Below are 14,933 nucleotides of genomic sequence, written 5' to 3'. Positions count from 1 at the left end.
AAGAAAGAGGTTATGGAGGGCTAATGTCAAAATGCACTGTGAGCAATAAGTAATGAACACAAACCATGATTGATAATGACTAGCACAGAGCCTTAATTCATCTTTTCTCCATCATTCTACTGTGAGGGACCATATCAAATTAAATAGTGGCCCAGCAAGGGTTTATTCAACCATACAAAGCAGCAGCATGAAGGAAAGACAGATTAAAGTGGCAATGACTGCAGTGTAATTGCAGCTTCTTAAATGAACAGCATGGTTCAAAGAAGAAGAAGGGAAAATTTGTAGATGAATCAACTGAACAACAAAAGAAACCAGGTCTAACAAACTGCAAGTGCAGCTGATGTACTAAGTGGCCTTCAGTATCAATACCTCCCATGTTATATTATCATTGCAGTAAAAGGAGCTCCTCCTCAAAGCCTCATGTAGGGACTTGTGTTAAACACTATTCCATGTATATAACACTATGTTCAGTGGTTTACACTAGTCAATAATAATGCCACTTGTATGAATGCAAATATATATATATTTATATAACTTCTGATAGAAAAAATCTGAATGTAGTTCCTGATGATGCTGGCCTTTCTCTCCTCGATCACCTTAAAGGTATTTTAAATGTTTATGCTATTGTCTAGCTGTGAAATCATTAGTTTATAAGCTTTTTGGAGCAGGGACTGTTATCTTTTTAACCTTCCTGAATGTTAGTACAGCACATAGCCCCAATGAGGTCACAAACCTGTTTGGGCCTTTGATGTTATTGCAATATAAACAACGCTATTCAAAAATTATAGCAAGTTCTGCGACTCTAGGATTTGTAAAAGCAATTAAATAAGCCTGTAAATTTTATGAAGATTTCTACTTGGGAATACATTATATTTTAGCTTCAAATACTTAATTTTAAGGTTATTTGGCTCATGATGGAATTTGTTTTTCTCAAATTATTACATTCAAATGTGATCTATATACAGCTATGGTCCTGTAGCATAGTACATTTCTTTATTATTAAAATTTTCTGTAATGCTTATCAGTAGTTCAAGATTTTAAAGTTAATCTAGATAATGGTAGTAAAACTAAAACCATGTGGAATGCTAGTTGATAATTTTACTTTAACATAGAGCTATAGAGCTATAATTACCAATTATCTAAGAGAAAAATACTATCTAACATGGATTGGGAATTTGCTAAGAAACCACCTAATTGCAAAACTGACATTTCCATAGGGGAATCTGCATACAATGTTAGGAATAAATACAACATACAAACGTATGATAAATCAAATGCATTTCCATCCAATTTTATACTAAATCATATAATTTCTAAATAATTATGTCCATTGCAAATGTATTTCTATAGATCAGTAACAATATATTAGCCACCAAAAGATCATTTCTGTACGGTAATGATTCGTTTCAGAGACTATGAGTCCCTCTTCTGAAAAACATTTGTTTTTGAGATATCGTAACTGTCCAAGTTACAGTACAATTGCATACAGTATGTAATTTTCAAGGGCCAGTACATTTTGGGTCAAATTGTGCAGTTTTGCTTGAGTAAGGATTGCAGATTCGGGCTTTCATGGGCAAATTTGATTTTAGTTCTAGTAGTCACTTGAAAAAAGTTCTCTCTTAGCTACATTGATCAATACAATAGAAGTGGTCTGAGTATGTCCAGATGTTACTTAACCCAACAATTTCCCTCTGAACGGTTTCACTGTGGATCATATTCATTGGATGAAAACCAGAACAATAGTCAGATGAGTTCTGTGTTCACAATTGTCTTTCTGCTAACACAGACAGCTTCTTGCAGTGATGCTCCTCGGCCAGAGGCCTTTCTGGGACTACCTGCCTGCTTATACAAGGAAGGCTGATTTAGGTAACTATTTTTAATTGGATGTTAAATGTTTCAAATTGATAAAAGTGGTTCGCATGCATTCTGCACCAGCAACCAGGACAAGAGAATGGTCAGGGGGTCCCCTCTCTGTGTAAAATAACCAGGAAAGAGCTAGTGGGTTGGAGGACACAGAAGAAGGGATGGAGAATAAGAAGAGGCTGACCCTACCAGCAGCTGCAGTGCTGCTGTTAATGCAAGTTCTGTGCTAGCAGCTCTCCCTGGCCTTTAACTATTGCCAGAATAATAAACAAATTATTAGTTGCAATCACACACTTACAATTAAATATTTGAAGACAGAACTCAAACCTGTGCTCATGCATTTTTTATAATCCCTTTGCTCCTGTCTTGGAGCCTTAGCAGTTCACCCGTCTTAGACATTTTTCTGCTTTTTCATGGTTTGTTTACACTAAAAATATCACAACCCAGAACTGCATTCTTGTTTTTAAAAAGCTCTTCCTTCCTATAGGATAGGGGAATTTAGGGTTGCCAGGACTATACATGGATGTCTATCTTTCAGGTCACACAAGAACAAAATACGATCGCACTTCTATAGTTCATTTCCTCTAAGACTTTCAGAATGCTTTAACAAACATTAATGAATTACACCTCACAACAGCCCAGTAAGGTAAATATGGTTATCCCCAATTTACACACCGGATAGCTGAAGCACAAGATTATGTGATTTGTCCATTATCATACAGCAAACTAGAAGGAGAAACAGGAAGGACAAGAACCCAGCTCTTGCTTTTAAACCACAAGATCATCTCCCTTCCTAACAGACAATCTCTGGGGATCCTACCCTGCAAACAGTTATGGAATTGCTTAACTTGAAAATGTGCAAGTAATTCCATAAACTTAATGGGAGTGCTCACATGTTTCAATTAAGAATGTGTGAAAATGTTTGCAGGATTAGGGCCTAAAACAGTACAGTAGATAAAGTACAGCTAGAACAGATAAACAAAAAAGTGTGGTCCTCAATGCCCCCACCAGTCTGAGGTATAAACTGCAACCCAATAACTTTTGGTTGCTTGCTGGTCTTTAATGGACCCAAATACTCTGTCTGTAAATATTAGGGAAAAAGGGAATTCCGAGAACACAGGACAGACAATTGACTCCATTTTTTAAAGCAATGACTCTGGCTTTGACTTTAAGCAAGCCACTCGTTAGCTGATTCACTGTCTGTAAGCCAGCACAAAAATCAGGTAAAGATGATATCGATCATCTGTGCTCTGAGAGAGGTATCTAAATTTTAGAACAGTACCTCCTTTCCCCTTCCCCCCCCGAAAAAAACCAAACAAAAATCATGCCCCAGGAAAGGGATAGCACATCTTTCACCTTACAATATTAAGTCTCTCCTCAGATCTCCTGTTAATAGGATTCCTTTAGCCAGCAGATGGATTGTGAATACGGGCAGTTTCATCTACTAAAAGACGACATAAATCATCATTGAGAAAGGAGAGACCGCAGTAAGGTTATCACCATACAGCCTTCTCCATGAAAGGTTTGCATTAAAGCATTAGTGAAATTAATTCATCTTTCATAAGAGCTTTGAGCAGTATCTATGATCTATGATAACAACCAATTTCTCACTATGGGGGGAAAAACATTACTCTGCCCTGATAGACTACACAAATCTGCTTTTTTAAATGGCCTAACATTATCTGCAGTGTTGCTCCCAGAGGCATCATTTCAAATTCATGCCCAGCCAAGAGCACCCATAAATCAACACAGAAAGTTTTGTTAGTTTTATATGCAGTGGGCTGTAATTATTTTGAATTGCATTATGCCTCAATCATTGTAATTACTTTTAGATCATCCTTAAGCGGCAGTAATAAAAAGAAAAGAAATCAGTCTTAAACCAATTCTCACACACAAAAAATGTTACTGTAATGATAAAAGTCTGGCTAAAACACACAAAAGCCTGTAAATTTAGTGTGAAGACTGATACACTGCTCATGCATCTCATTGTGAAAGCAGAGATTTTCAGAATACCCACTATTTGAGGTCTACTGTTTAAAGACCATTTAATCACCAACATGTGGGTAAGAGGATAAAGGGTTAAACACAGTGATTTGATTTCAAGCTTAAAGTTAGATGTAAAGTTCTTAGTTTAGGCTTTTTGTGAGATTTTTCCTGTTTTCTGCCTTAAAATGAAAGAGAACAAGAAACATAAAATTTAACTATAAATTAAAGATGGCTAACTACTTTCAAATTTTGCAAAAGTATCTGCCATAGGTATACCATACTGCAGCCTGACATGAGTGGAAAGATATGCACAGTTCTAGCTATAACAACATTATTATAATATATTGTGTTGTATGTAGAGACAGAGCCTAAATCCTGAATAGAAGTCTAATCCAGGGGTTTCTCCTTTTTTGTAGATCATCTCCAAAATATCCTTTGGACAACTACAGGAATTGCTGACTAAGAAAAATAAAATTAGAAAATATTTAATGTGTTTTCAGATTGTTTAAGACTTTTAATGTAATTTAGCAAGGAGAAACAAGAAGGAGCCAGCACTCTGTGACTAGCAAGTTCTTTATGGTTAACATCAAACACTCCAGGAATAATGGTCTACGAAAGCTGTAATTTTCTTTTTGCTTCAAAAGTTGTGGCCACAGTTTGCTAAAGTTAAAATTTTGGTGCAGTGAGTTCAAGTACTATATAAAAAGATTTAAAAATGGCCACCTCTTCATTATGAGGGGCAAGTGCAGGTGTGTGTGGAGATGCCCTCAAAGTAGAGGTAAGGTTGGTTTGCAGGGAAGTGGGAGGTCGTCAGGACAGAGGTATGGGGGATCAGTTCAAGTGTGAGTGGGTGGCTGGGCTACAGAACTTTAGTTTTGTAACTAACTAGATGTCAAGTTGTCAGCAGGGTCCTGTGCCCGCCAACTGCGGCTGGATATCGCCCAATTCCTCCAATTTCCAGGGCATGGTGGGGGGCCTGAGCCCCTGCACCCAAGGTGGCCTCAGCTCAGAGACCCCAGAAGGCCCTGTGGTGAACCTGGTCTCGCTCACCAGGGCCTCCCTGAGCCCATCTCCTGGTACAGCCAGGCAGCTATGGAAGGTGCAGTCCTCAAGGCTGAGCAGGAGCTGCTGCTAGGTGGGTCCGGCCCATGCCATCTGGAAGACGCAGAACTGTCCCAGGCAAAGCGAGAGGGAAGTGCCAATAGGATTGAGTACAGGTGGAAGCAGTCTGTGTGGAGCCAATGCAGCGAGTGGGGGGAGCCCCCCCTCCTCTGACCCACATGGGTCCCCAACCACACCCTTCTCCTGGTCTGCCTCCACCAGTGGCCCCATCAGCTCATGACGAAGGGGCGGCTGGACCCCTTGTATGTCTGAGACATCCAGTGGGCCAGATCACAATGCCACTCACTCTACTTTGCAGTAATGATTAAAAGTTGCAGTGTGTGTTAAAAGCTACAGTTTCCACAACACAACCATGGCTTGTGATTTTTCTTACAGCCTTATCCATTCACATACTGCTGTTCAATACTCTCAGTATTATGATGAAATAATCCCTTAACATGGATCAATCAATCAGTCTTATTTCTTTTGTCAACCAGCCACATTTCTGCAGCTTATCAGTGATGGAGAAAAAGCATTCTCTGAACAGCCACCAATGCCCCCTTTTCAAGTAGAGCAAAATCAAACTTCTAATGTAAGTATTTAAATTTCTTTTTATTTTAAGAGGACCAAATTGTTACTAAGAGGTAGCAAATTGTTATTAAAAAACCAGTTAATTCTGTTTACATTCTCAGTAGACGTGCATTATAAAGATGTGCATTATAATGTTTGCTAAAAATCACATATCAAAAGGGATGACCCTTATGCCTCAACCCTTAAATATTTAGGCTGTGCTCTCCCAAGGCACAGATAAATTAGCTTGATGTCTGTGTGCAAATATTTACAAATATTTTGATTTCATTTTTAAAGTCAGTTACTACTGAACTTAAAGCAATTTGCACATTTTACCTACAAAAGTCAGTAGGCACTGACTGCTCATTTGTATTCTTTTGATTTTTAAAATCCATTCAACAGTAAGTGCTCATCCCATACTCTGTGCATGCCTGTAAAATGTACTATCTCAAAATACAATTGCATGTGAAAGAATAGAACTGAATCCAGCAATTTTATTTGGGTTTGCATGTGGTACCTAAAGAAAAATAGTGCCCTCAGCTTGATTTTGTAGGTTTTATCCAGGATTTTAATTTCAATTTCAGGTATGTTACAGTCCTCATTTGGGAAGAAAATGCTACCATGAAGATCACAAAATCAGTGTTGAAATATTAACAATAAAAGTAACTTTTTAAAAAAGGAAGTAAAATATACTCCTGTTTCCTTGCAGGTTACTTGCCCTTCTTGCAAATACAATAGGCACTATTCAAAATTCAACATATACCTCCCCCTGTACCAGCAGTAATCATGGTATCTTCCTACACAGGATAGAAGATGCTATTACCCCACCACTGTGGCACAGTAGATGTGATTTTAAATGGCATCCAGTTGTACTTACCTGCATCATATCCCCTTCAGAGGAAAATCTATTTGCCTGGAACAGATTCATGATTTGGACTCTGTGCCTGTTCTGTGAACTTTAACGTACTACTAAATATCGTTTGCACCCCTCAACACCAACATTTAAAAAATATATCTATAAAATGAAAGACACACAATGGAAGGTTTTTTGTTTGAATCTTCTATAAATAATAAATTCTTTGCAAGCTGTTGCTGTTTAAACATAGCACTCCAATTGAGTTTGATAAATATACTTCATGGTTTACAAAAATGTATATTATAAGCTTTATGAAATGGACACATTAAAAAAAAAAAAACTAGAGGCTTAGGACTGATGAAGTTCATACTACTTTAAGTCAGGAGTAACTCCAATGAAGTCATCAGTGCAAGAGAAACTAGAACTGGACTCTTACACTTTGGAATGCTCCATTGGACTGTACATACCTCAGGGAAATAATCCTGTGGAAACTTCTCTTTTTCCAGCATAGGTGTGCTTTCTAATGTATCTGAGTAGATTTCTTTGCCAGTAACCTTTTTATACTTCTTGGCTAGGAAGAGATATAAAAACACCTTTAACATATGTATCTATATCATTGCAACCAGCTTTTAGCATTCATCAGAAAAGCAGCAGAATCTACAGGGTAGATGCACTGTTGGTACGTCAATCAGTCTGTAAAATCAAATCTGGTTTTTGATGGTAGGAAGAGGCAAAGTTGAAACACAAGTTAGAGGCGCTCCTGCTTATACTGGGTATTGCACTGGGTTGCAGGCAATGTGAATTTTCAACTGTTCAGTTATTTATTATTTGTTGTATTACCATAGCACCCAGGAGCCCTAGTCATAGCCCAGGACCCATTCATTCTTGGACAGAAAATCTTGATGAAATCTGAGTCTCTCAGATGCTTGGTCTGGTCTCTAATAAATACCCAAACACCTACACTGGAGAGTAAGAAAGAGATCAAAGACAGATATAAATAAAGTAAATGTTTTCAAAATAAATTGAAGTGTAAATGATGTTGTTCAAAAAAATTGTAATTGTTTGTATGTTTATCATTTCATTTGTTTAGATTTGTAAATAGTTGCCTGTTCTTTACTCTAGGCACACATAATATAAAAATAATTACACATTTTACACAACAAGCCAATATCCAATTACTTATTCAGTCTCATTCTTTGAAGTCAGTGGTACTACCAATTATTACCCCCTAACTCCCTTAGACTCTGAGGAACAGAGTTGTAATTACCCAATACTACCCTCTGGAAACGCTCAGGAAGGAGCAGAGCTGTTCTTCCAGATTCCCAGGTGTCAATAAAATCTCATGGTTAACAGTACACAAAGTGAGCTAAATAATCAGCATATATTTGTAGATTGCTAAGAGGAGGTCATCAGCTAGCACAAAAGTGTAGTTTCTGTACCACACTTCAGGGCCAAAACCTAACTGACCTGGGCCAAGGAGAGTAGAGGATTCCATATGTTGCCTTATCACAACTTTCTCAAACTTCTCTCAGAAAAGGAATATTCAAGACAATCGTTGGATAGGTTTGTGGTGTCAAACTACGATACTTTGAGTAAGGCGCTAACAATTGTTTCTTTAAGACAAGCTGACGTGGCCTCTCTAAGGTAAAGGATATTGCAACTTCAGAGGGAGTTCAAAGACAAGTGCTGAGAATTATTAGGGACGTGGAAAAGCTCTTGTATGAAAAGAGATTGAAAACTTCGGGATGTAGTTTAACTTTAGAGAGGGGATGAATAAGAGGGGACATGATAACGGTGTATAAAATATTGATTGGTACAGAAAAAGTGGATTGGGAACTTTGACTCTCCTTGTCTCCTAATACAGACACAAGGAGACATTCAATGAACTTAAAAGCCAGCAACTTCAGAATTGATCAAAGAAAATACCTTTTCACACAGCACATCATAAGACACTGCAACTCATTGCCAGAAAACGTCAGAATTTAGGAAGATTCAGAAGAGATTAGACATCTACATGGTTAACAAGAATATTCAGTTACAACAAACACACACAGGACAAACCCACATGCTTCAAGCCTTAAACCAAACTCTATATGTTAAGGGTTAAGAGGAGATTCTCCTGGTTTGCCGATTATCCACCTACTGTGGGGTTTCCTGGACTTTGCTCCAAGAGTAGGAGACTGGATCTGCTGTTTTAAGAATGCCTTGTGAGAAGGGTCCCTGAAGATGAGGAAAGGGGATAGAGTGGAAGTGGATGACCTATCCAATGTTGAACACCTCTAGTATCCATTTGTCTCAGGTAATGTGCTTCCAGGCAGGTAGGAAGTGGGACAGTTTGTCTCCAAAAGGGGTGAAGAAGGGGAATGGTAAATTGTACAGCAAAAGATCTGGAGAAATAGGTTACTCTATGCTGTCAAAACCATCTTAGAGGGAGGTGCAAATCAGATCCCCTTTTGTGAGGTTTGGATCTCCTCTTCATAGGCTACAAAGGTCTAGGAAAGGTCTGTGTGATGGTACTAGAACACTCTGGAAGGCTACACAGTTTGAGAGCTGCTAAAACGTCTTTTTGTTACAGACCTAAATTCCCAGTGACTGAAGCATTGCCCTTGAATCTCTAAGGGTATGGAGCAAAATGTCTGTCTCCATGCTGAAGAGCTTAGGCCCTTCAAAGGGATGGTCTTCAACAGTATTCTGCTCGTCTCTCAGGCGTCCAGACCACCGGAGCTATGATGCTCTATGTATAACCACAGCGGTAGCTAAGTATCTAGAAGCCATTTCGGTGACATTGAGAGCAGCTTGCAGGGATGATTTCACAATCAACTGATCCTCAGAGATGAGGGACTGAAATTAGCCTTTTTGGTCTTGTGGCAGGTGTTAAGTAAAATGTGTGAATTTAGAATAAATGTTAATCATATATTGACATTGCGCCCTGATAGTTTGTCATTCAAAATTGAACAGTCACCTATGAGTAATTTTCCTGCCCAGGATGTGCAATCATTTGGACTCTGGCTGAAGGAGAGGATTTGGAGTGAGCTTGACAGTTTCTTACATTAATCGTGTCCACCACCAGAGAATTAGGGGCAGGATGGAAGAAGAAGTACCCTATTCCTTTGGCTGAAATATAATATTTTTATCTGCCTGCTTGCAGTTGGGCAGAATAGTGGGAGTGTTTGCCATAAAATATGTGCAGGCAATTTTTCCCTGGGAAATGATATTTAAAACATCCGCCAGGGAATATTGGGACTCCTGGATCTCTCCTGGTGGGAGTGGGAAGAAATCCATCAGAAGTTTCATTAGGTTTGGGAAGTCACTAGAGTCATCAGAAGAAGAGGCTTTACTGCCTGATCTGGGGAGGAGGAGGACTTGGCTGCTGGGGGTGAGCTTTCCTCAATATGTGGCTTTTGCTCCTCTTGTGCTTCTCCTGCTGCCTAGGGAGCCAACAGCACCAGAGAATGGTCTGTCGGTGCCTGTGAATGATACGATACCAGTGGATGTTGTTTTTTTCCCCAGTAATAACCTGTGAAACTGTTCACTAACGTAACCCTACAGGTTCCAATAAGGCCACTGAGAAGGAGGAGGTTAGCGGAAGGGACCTCAAGGGTATTCATATCCCTGAAGTCTAGGGCATCTGATGGGCTCTGGAAAGTCCTCTTCAGTAAATGGATTCAGAAGGGTGTGATATGGTTAATGGTACTGAGACCTCAGAGTCAGAAGTATCATCCCCAGGTCTAAAAGGGGATGGGTCTCGAGTACCGTGCTGGTACCTAGAGTTGGAAATCCAAGATTCAGGTTACAGTTGATGGAGTGATACCAGGGAGAAGGCTCCAGTAAAATTCCTTAGAAGGAAGGCTCCAGTTCATCCAAAATGAGACAATCTTCCAGGGAAAAGAATCTGGAGGCGGATGGAGCTGTGATAGCATCTAATCATAGCTTGAGTTGGTGCTGGAACTGGGATTGGTGTTGAGGAAGAGTTGGTGTATGTGGTACCAGAGAGGCTGATGGGGCTTCTCTGACCTCAGAGCTGTGGGAAGACAATAGTACTGGAGCACAGGGAGAAGCCCTGTGTACACCATGGTGCCGAGAGTGTCAAACAGTACTGAGATAGGAGCCACCCTGTGGGTGGAAGACTTCTTTACACGTGACTTCTTATATCGGACCGGTGCCTTGGCACTGATTTCAGTCGGTGCCACAGCAGTACCCCTAAGGGATGTGAGATCTCTTGGGAGGGAGATTTATGGGGTGACCTATCTCTCTTGTAGGGGAAAGAGGCTTCTTCTTCTTCAAAGATTTAGCTTCTGGAGTTGCCGCTGGGGCTCCAGCTGTCACCAGGGCAGCCTGAGATGTTGAGGCCGATGTACAGGGAGGGGCAAAGCGAACCCCACTGTAGCTAGGGGAGCATTCCATTAAGAGGAGCTTCAACCTAACCTCTGTTGTTTCTTGATCTGCCTTTAAACCCCAAGCAGATCATGCACTCTAAAGGGATGCCAATGTCACCAAACACCGGAGACAGTTAGAATGTACATTGCTATGGAGAAAAGACCTGTGTCACAATGGGAAAGGGTGGGCAGCTGTAGAACAGCAGACACCAAGTGCTCCATCTCAAGCCACAGGTGGTTAAGAAGAAACTGAGTAGCAGCAGGTCTGTGCCTCCCTATATGCCCTTGCATGGGAGCATGAGGAGCTGCTCTGCACAGGTGCAGGCCTGCGGACACTGCTTTACTGTCTCTGGTTGAGAGTGCACAGGTGCACATGCGTCCTATGGTGGAGCACCCATAGGGACATATACTCAAAGAATCATCAGTAAGGATGACAGAGTAGTTCAGTTTCTGTGTTCATTAAGTGTTGGCCACTTTGCTGATTACAGTCAATTACTGCCACTGCAAAAGAGGGGCATAGGGCAGAAGTCAGACAGCCACCATTAGGTGGCATCAAGTTTTGATAGCTACCAAGTTGAGCTGGATTTCAAACTTGCTACCCAGAGAAAGAGGGCTCTTGACATACTAATGCCAAACATCCCGAGCTGTCCACTCCCACTGGATGTTTAGTTAAACCCCAAACACAAAAATTAATCACTAAGCTATCCAGATGAAGTATTATCTATAATCACGAAGCATTTACCGTAAGCTACCAATAGATCTTTGGCACATACAGAATATTTGATTTTTTTCCTATCACTTTTAAAATCTGGCTCCCACAGGAGGACTAAATAAATATCCTGATAAACGAATGTGGCATCATTCTAAGTAGATCATGGATGGATGTACCTTCTTTCAGTGAGTTTGACAATCTCAGCAAAAAGATCCTGATGTCATTCAAGATGCAGAAAACATTTTTGGCAGCACATATAAAACACAGCCAGGAATAATTTCTGTTCTGTGAGAACTGAAGGCTTTTGCCGAGACAACCTGAGTGAACATTAACTGGTAAGCTGTACGATTTTGGCAGAAGGGGGTGCTTTATTACCAACCTACCCTGAAATCAAGGCCAAATGCAAACTAGTAATAGTTTGTCATTTACACGGGCATTGAGAAGTAGTCTTAGGATAAGAGGATGTGCCTTCTCATATCCTTTCAGGGGCAAAAAAAAACCAAAACCAAAATGGTTATTAACCTTTCTGTAACTGTTCTTTGAGATGTGTTGCACATGTCCATTCCACTGTAGGTATTTGTGCATTCCAGTGCACAGCTGAGAAGTTTTTGCCCTGAGCAGTACCCGTCAGGGTGGCTTGGGCGCCCTTTGCTGTCTCGCACACTTCAGATAGCCATGAAAGGTTGAACCATCCCAGACCCCCCTCAGTTTCTTTTTACTGGAACGACTCTGATAGACAGAGGCAGGAGGACGAGTTGTTGAACAGAAATGTACAACACTTCTTGAAGAACAGTTACAGAAAAGTTTTAACCATTTTTTTCTTCTTCGAGCGACTGCAGGTGTCCAATCCACTGAAGGTGACTCACAAGCAGCTCTATCTGGAGGCAGGATTAGAGTCTATCTGAATGAGGACTAGAGGCCCACTTTTCCAAATGCAGCATCGCCTCTAGATTGTTGAGAGATTGCATAGTGCGAGGCAAATGGGTGACATGATGACCAGGTTGCCACTTTACAAATGTCTAATATTGGTACATGAGCCAGAAATGCCGCACAGACTGCTTGGGATCTGGTTGAATGACCCAGCCTGCAGCTCCCTGATGCTTATCTGCAGACTGAGATCTTGGGAGACTTTGTGTCTCTTTGTGTCCCAGATAAGCCCCCCACCCCAGACCCGAGGCATTTGTGACTAAAGTGAGTGAGTGTTGAGATGGGGCAAAAGGAACTCCCCTGCATGCATTGGTTGAGTCTAATTACCAGCCTACGGTGGATAAAATGCGACTTAGTATGTGCACTAACATGTCTATGTGGTGCCTTCTTGGAGAATACACCTCTGCTACCCAGCCCTGAAGGAGTCTAAGGCATGGTCTAGCTTACTGGACCAAGCAAGTGCATGTCACCGTGTGCCCCAGCAGTCTTAAACAGTTCCTCACCACGGTGTGAGGATAAAGCCTTTAAGTCTAGAATGAGGCTTTGCACTGCAAGAAATCTCATCTGTGGTAGCAAGGTCCTGGCTGTTGTCAAGTCCATTTTGATGATCAGGTGTTGCTCTAGAATCTTTGAGACTGTGCAGAGTCTCATCCATCTTGTCTGAAAAGAGCAACAGCCCTTCAAACGGTAAGTCCTGAACCGTCTGCACCACTTCTGGAAGGAAGTCAGAAGAATGCAACCAGGATGAGCGCCTCATTGTGATAGCAGAGGCCATACTGCAGAATCTGCTGCATTAAGACCTGCCTGTAGAGCTGTTGTGGCGACAAACTTGCCCTCCTCGATCAATAAAGTGAGAAGTTCTTGTCTTGTCTTGCCTCACCTGGGGGCTTGCCTTCAAATTTAAAAAACTGTATCCCAAAGAGTGAAATTGTAGCAGCCCAGCAAAGCCCGCCAGTTCACAATGTGAAGCTATAATCCACCGGTGGAATAAAGCTTTCTCCCAAACAAATCCAGCTTCTTCTTCTCTTTGGGGTTGTGGGCTGGCGCCCCTGTTGTACCTTTTCATTGGCTGCTGCAAATCCAAGGGAGCCTGGAGGAGGATGGTTATACAGCTGCTCAAACCCCCAGGAGGGAACATAATACCTTCTCTCCACTCTTTTAGCCATCAGAGGCAATGAACCTGGGATCTGCCAGAAGATCTCAATAAGTTCTAAAATAAGCTCATTTATTGGCAGTACTATTTTAGCTGGGCTGCAGACATTAGAATGCCCACCACTTGTGGAATTTTTCCCGGCCCTCCTCTGGGTGAACGTCAAGAGCCACAGCCATCCGCAACAGATCCTGATGGGTCTGAAGATCATCCAGAGATGGAGAAATAGGCTCTGCCACAATTCTTTCACCAGAAGCTGAGGAAAAGGTTGCTAACGGTACCAGGGGGCTGGGCCAGTTCCTGGTCCTCTTGCAGCTGCTAATGAGAAGGATCCTGACTCTACTTGGTGCTGGGTTTGGTACCAATACAACAATGCTAGTGGTGATGCTACTCCTGACACCCAGCAGATGGGGCTGGCTGAGATAGCTGTGGGGATACTCTTGATGGGGGAGGGGGAAACCCACAGGTTCCAAAAGGGCCACTGGAATGGCCCTGGTCCCCAGATATGCGTAGCCCAATGGTCCCTCCTGAAAGCTCCTTGCTGGTACTGTGGTGGAAATCAGGGCGAGCAGGTGGCTTAATCCTCCAGATGGGACCAGCTGTGCTGGGATACATAGGCACCAACTTCAAAGTCTGATGGCAATGCTTCTTCTTGAGTATGGTGGTGCCATACTCATCAGTCTTGGAGACTCTGAAGAAAGGGGAGACAGGGATATCTGCTGTGGCTTTCCACTAGATGGTACCAGCCTCTCTGGTACCCTGACAGCCATATGTGCAGAGGTGAAGGTGCCAGAGGCGATACCCTGGGCACTGGTGCAGGGTGAGACTCTTGAACCACTGATGACATTGGTACAGAGAGGTTCAACAATTCTCTCATAGCCTCAAACACCTCAGGAATGGGTGGTACTGGAAAGATACTCTGCAATACTAAGATGCGAGGAGATGTCAATGCAATATTTCGGGAGCTGGTCCTGACAGGCCCCCATTGGATTCTGGAGTCAACAAACTCTCCTGTTCAGAGGTTTGCTCTGGGGAGGGCTTCCTCTTTGAATGCCCTCCTGTGTCCTTGGCAAAGATCTCTCTCTTCAAATCCCTTTACAACCCTGCCACTGAGTCTGGTTTCTGCTGCACCTTCTTCAGTATCAGGGATGCTCATCTGCCTTTCGGTACTGGTAGTGCCAGTAACCAATGCCGAGGTGCTGGGAACTCAGACTGATGTAGATGACTCAGATGGAGGCTGCGGTGCTGATTTCAAAAGCAGACATTTTAACCTGACTGCCATGTCTTTTTTCAAATGGGGTTGGAAGTCCTTACAAATGCCTCACTCATCACTCACGTAAGCCTCCCTTAAATACTTAAGGCAGCCGGGTGAGAGTCACTATTTGGCACAGG

The 14,933-nt window shown here is 41.8% G+C and overlaps 1 protein-coding gene across 4 annotated transcripts in view; it reads right to left on the bottom strand.

Moving 5' to 3' along the window:
• INPP5A (inositol polyphosphate-5-phosphatase A) overlaps positions 1–14,933 on the bottom strand; it is a 372,135-nt gene that overhangs the window by 131,542 nt on the left and 225,660 nt on the right. For all 4 annotated transcript variants that reach the window (XM_067533377.1, XM_067533379.1, XM_067533376.1 and 1 more), the window contains exon 6: positions 6,844–6,947. In XM_067533377.1, coding sequence (XP_067389478.1) covers positions 6,844–6,947 — 104 coding nt within the window. The remainder of the gene's footprint in view (positions 1–6,843; positions 6,948–14,933) is intronic.

The sequence above is a fragment of the Emydura macquarii genome, unplaced genomic scaffold (assembly GCF_026122565.2).
Source record: "Emydura macquarii macquarii isolate MOO-44397 ecotype Brisbane River unplaced genomic scaffold, CSIRO-AGI_Emac_v2 contig_3343, whole genome shotgun sequence".
Lineage (NCBI taxonomy): Eukaryota > Metazoa > Chordata > Testudines > Chelidae > Emydura > Emydura macquarii.
The sequence above is the reverse complement of the archived record's forward strand: the minus strand, read 5'-3'. Positions and strand labels throughout refer to the sequence as shown.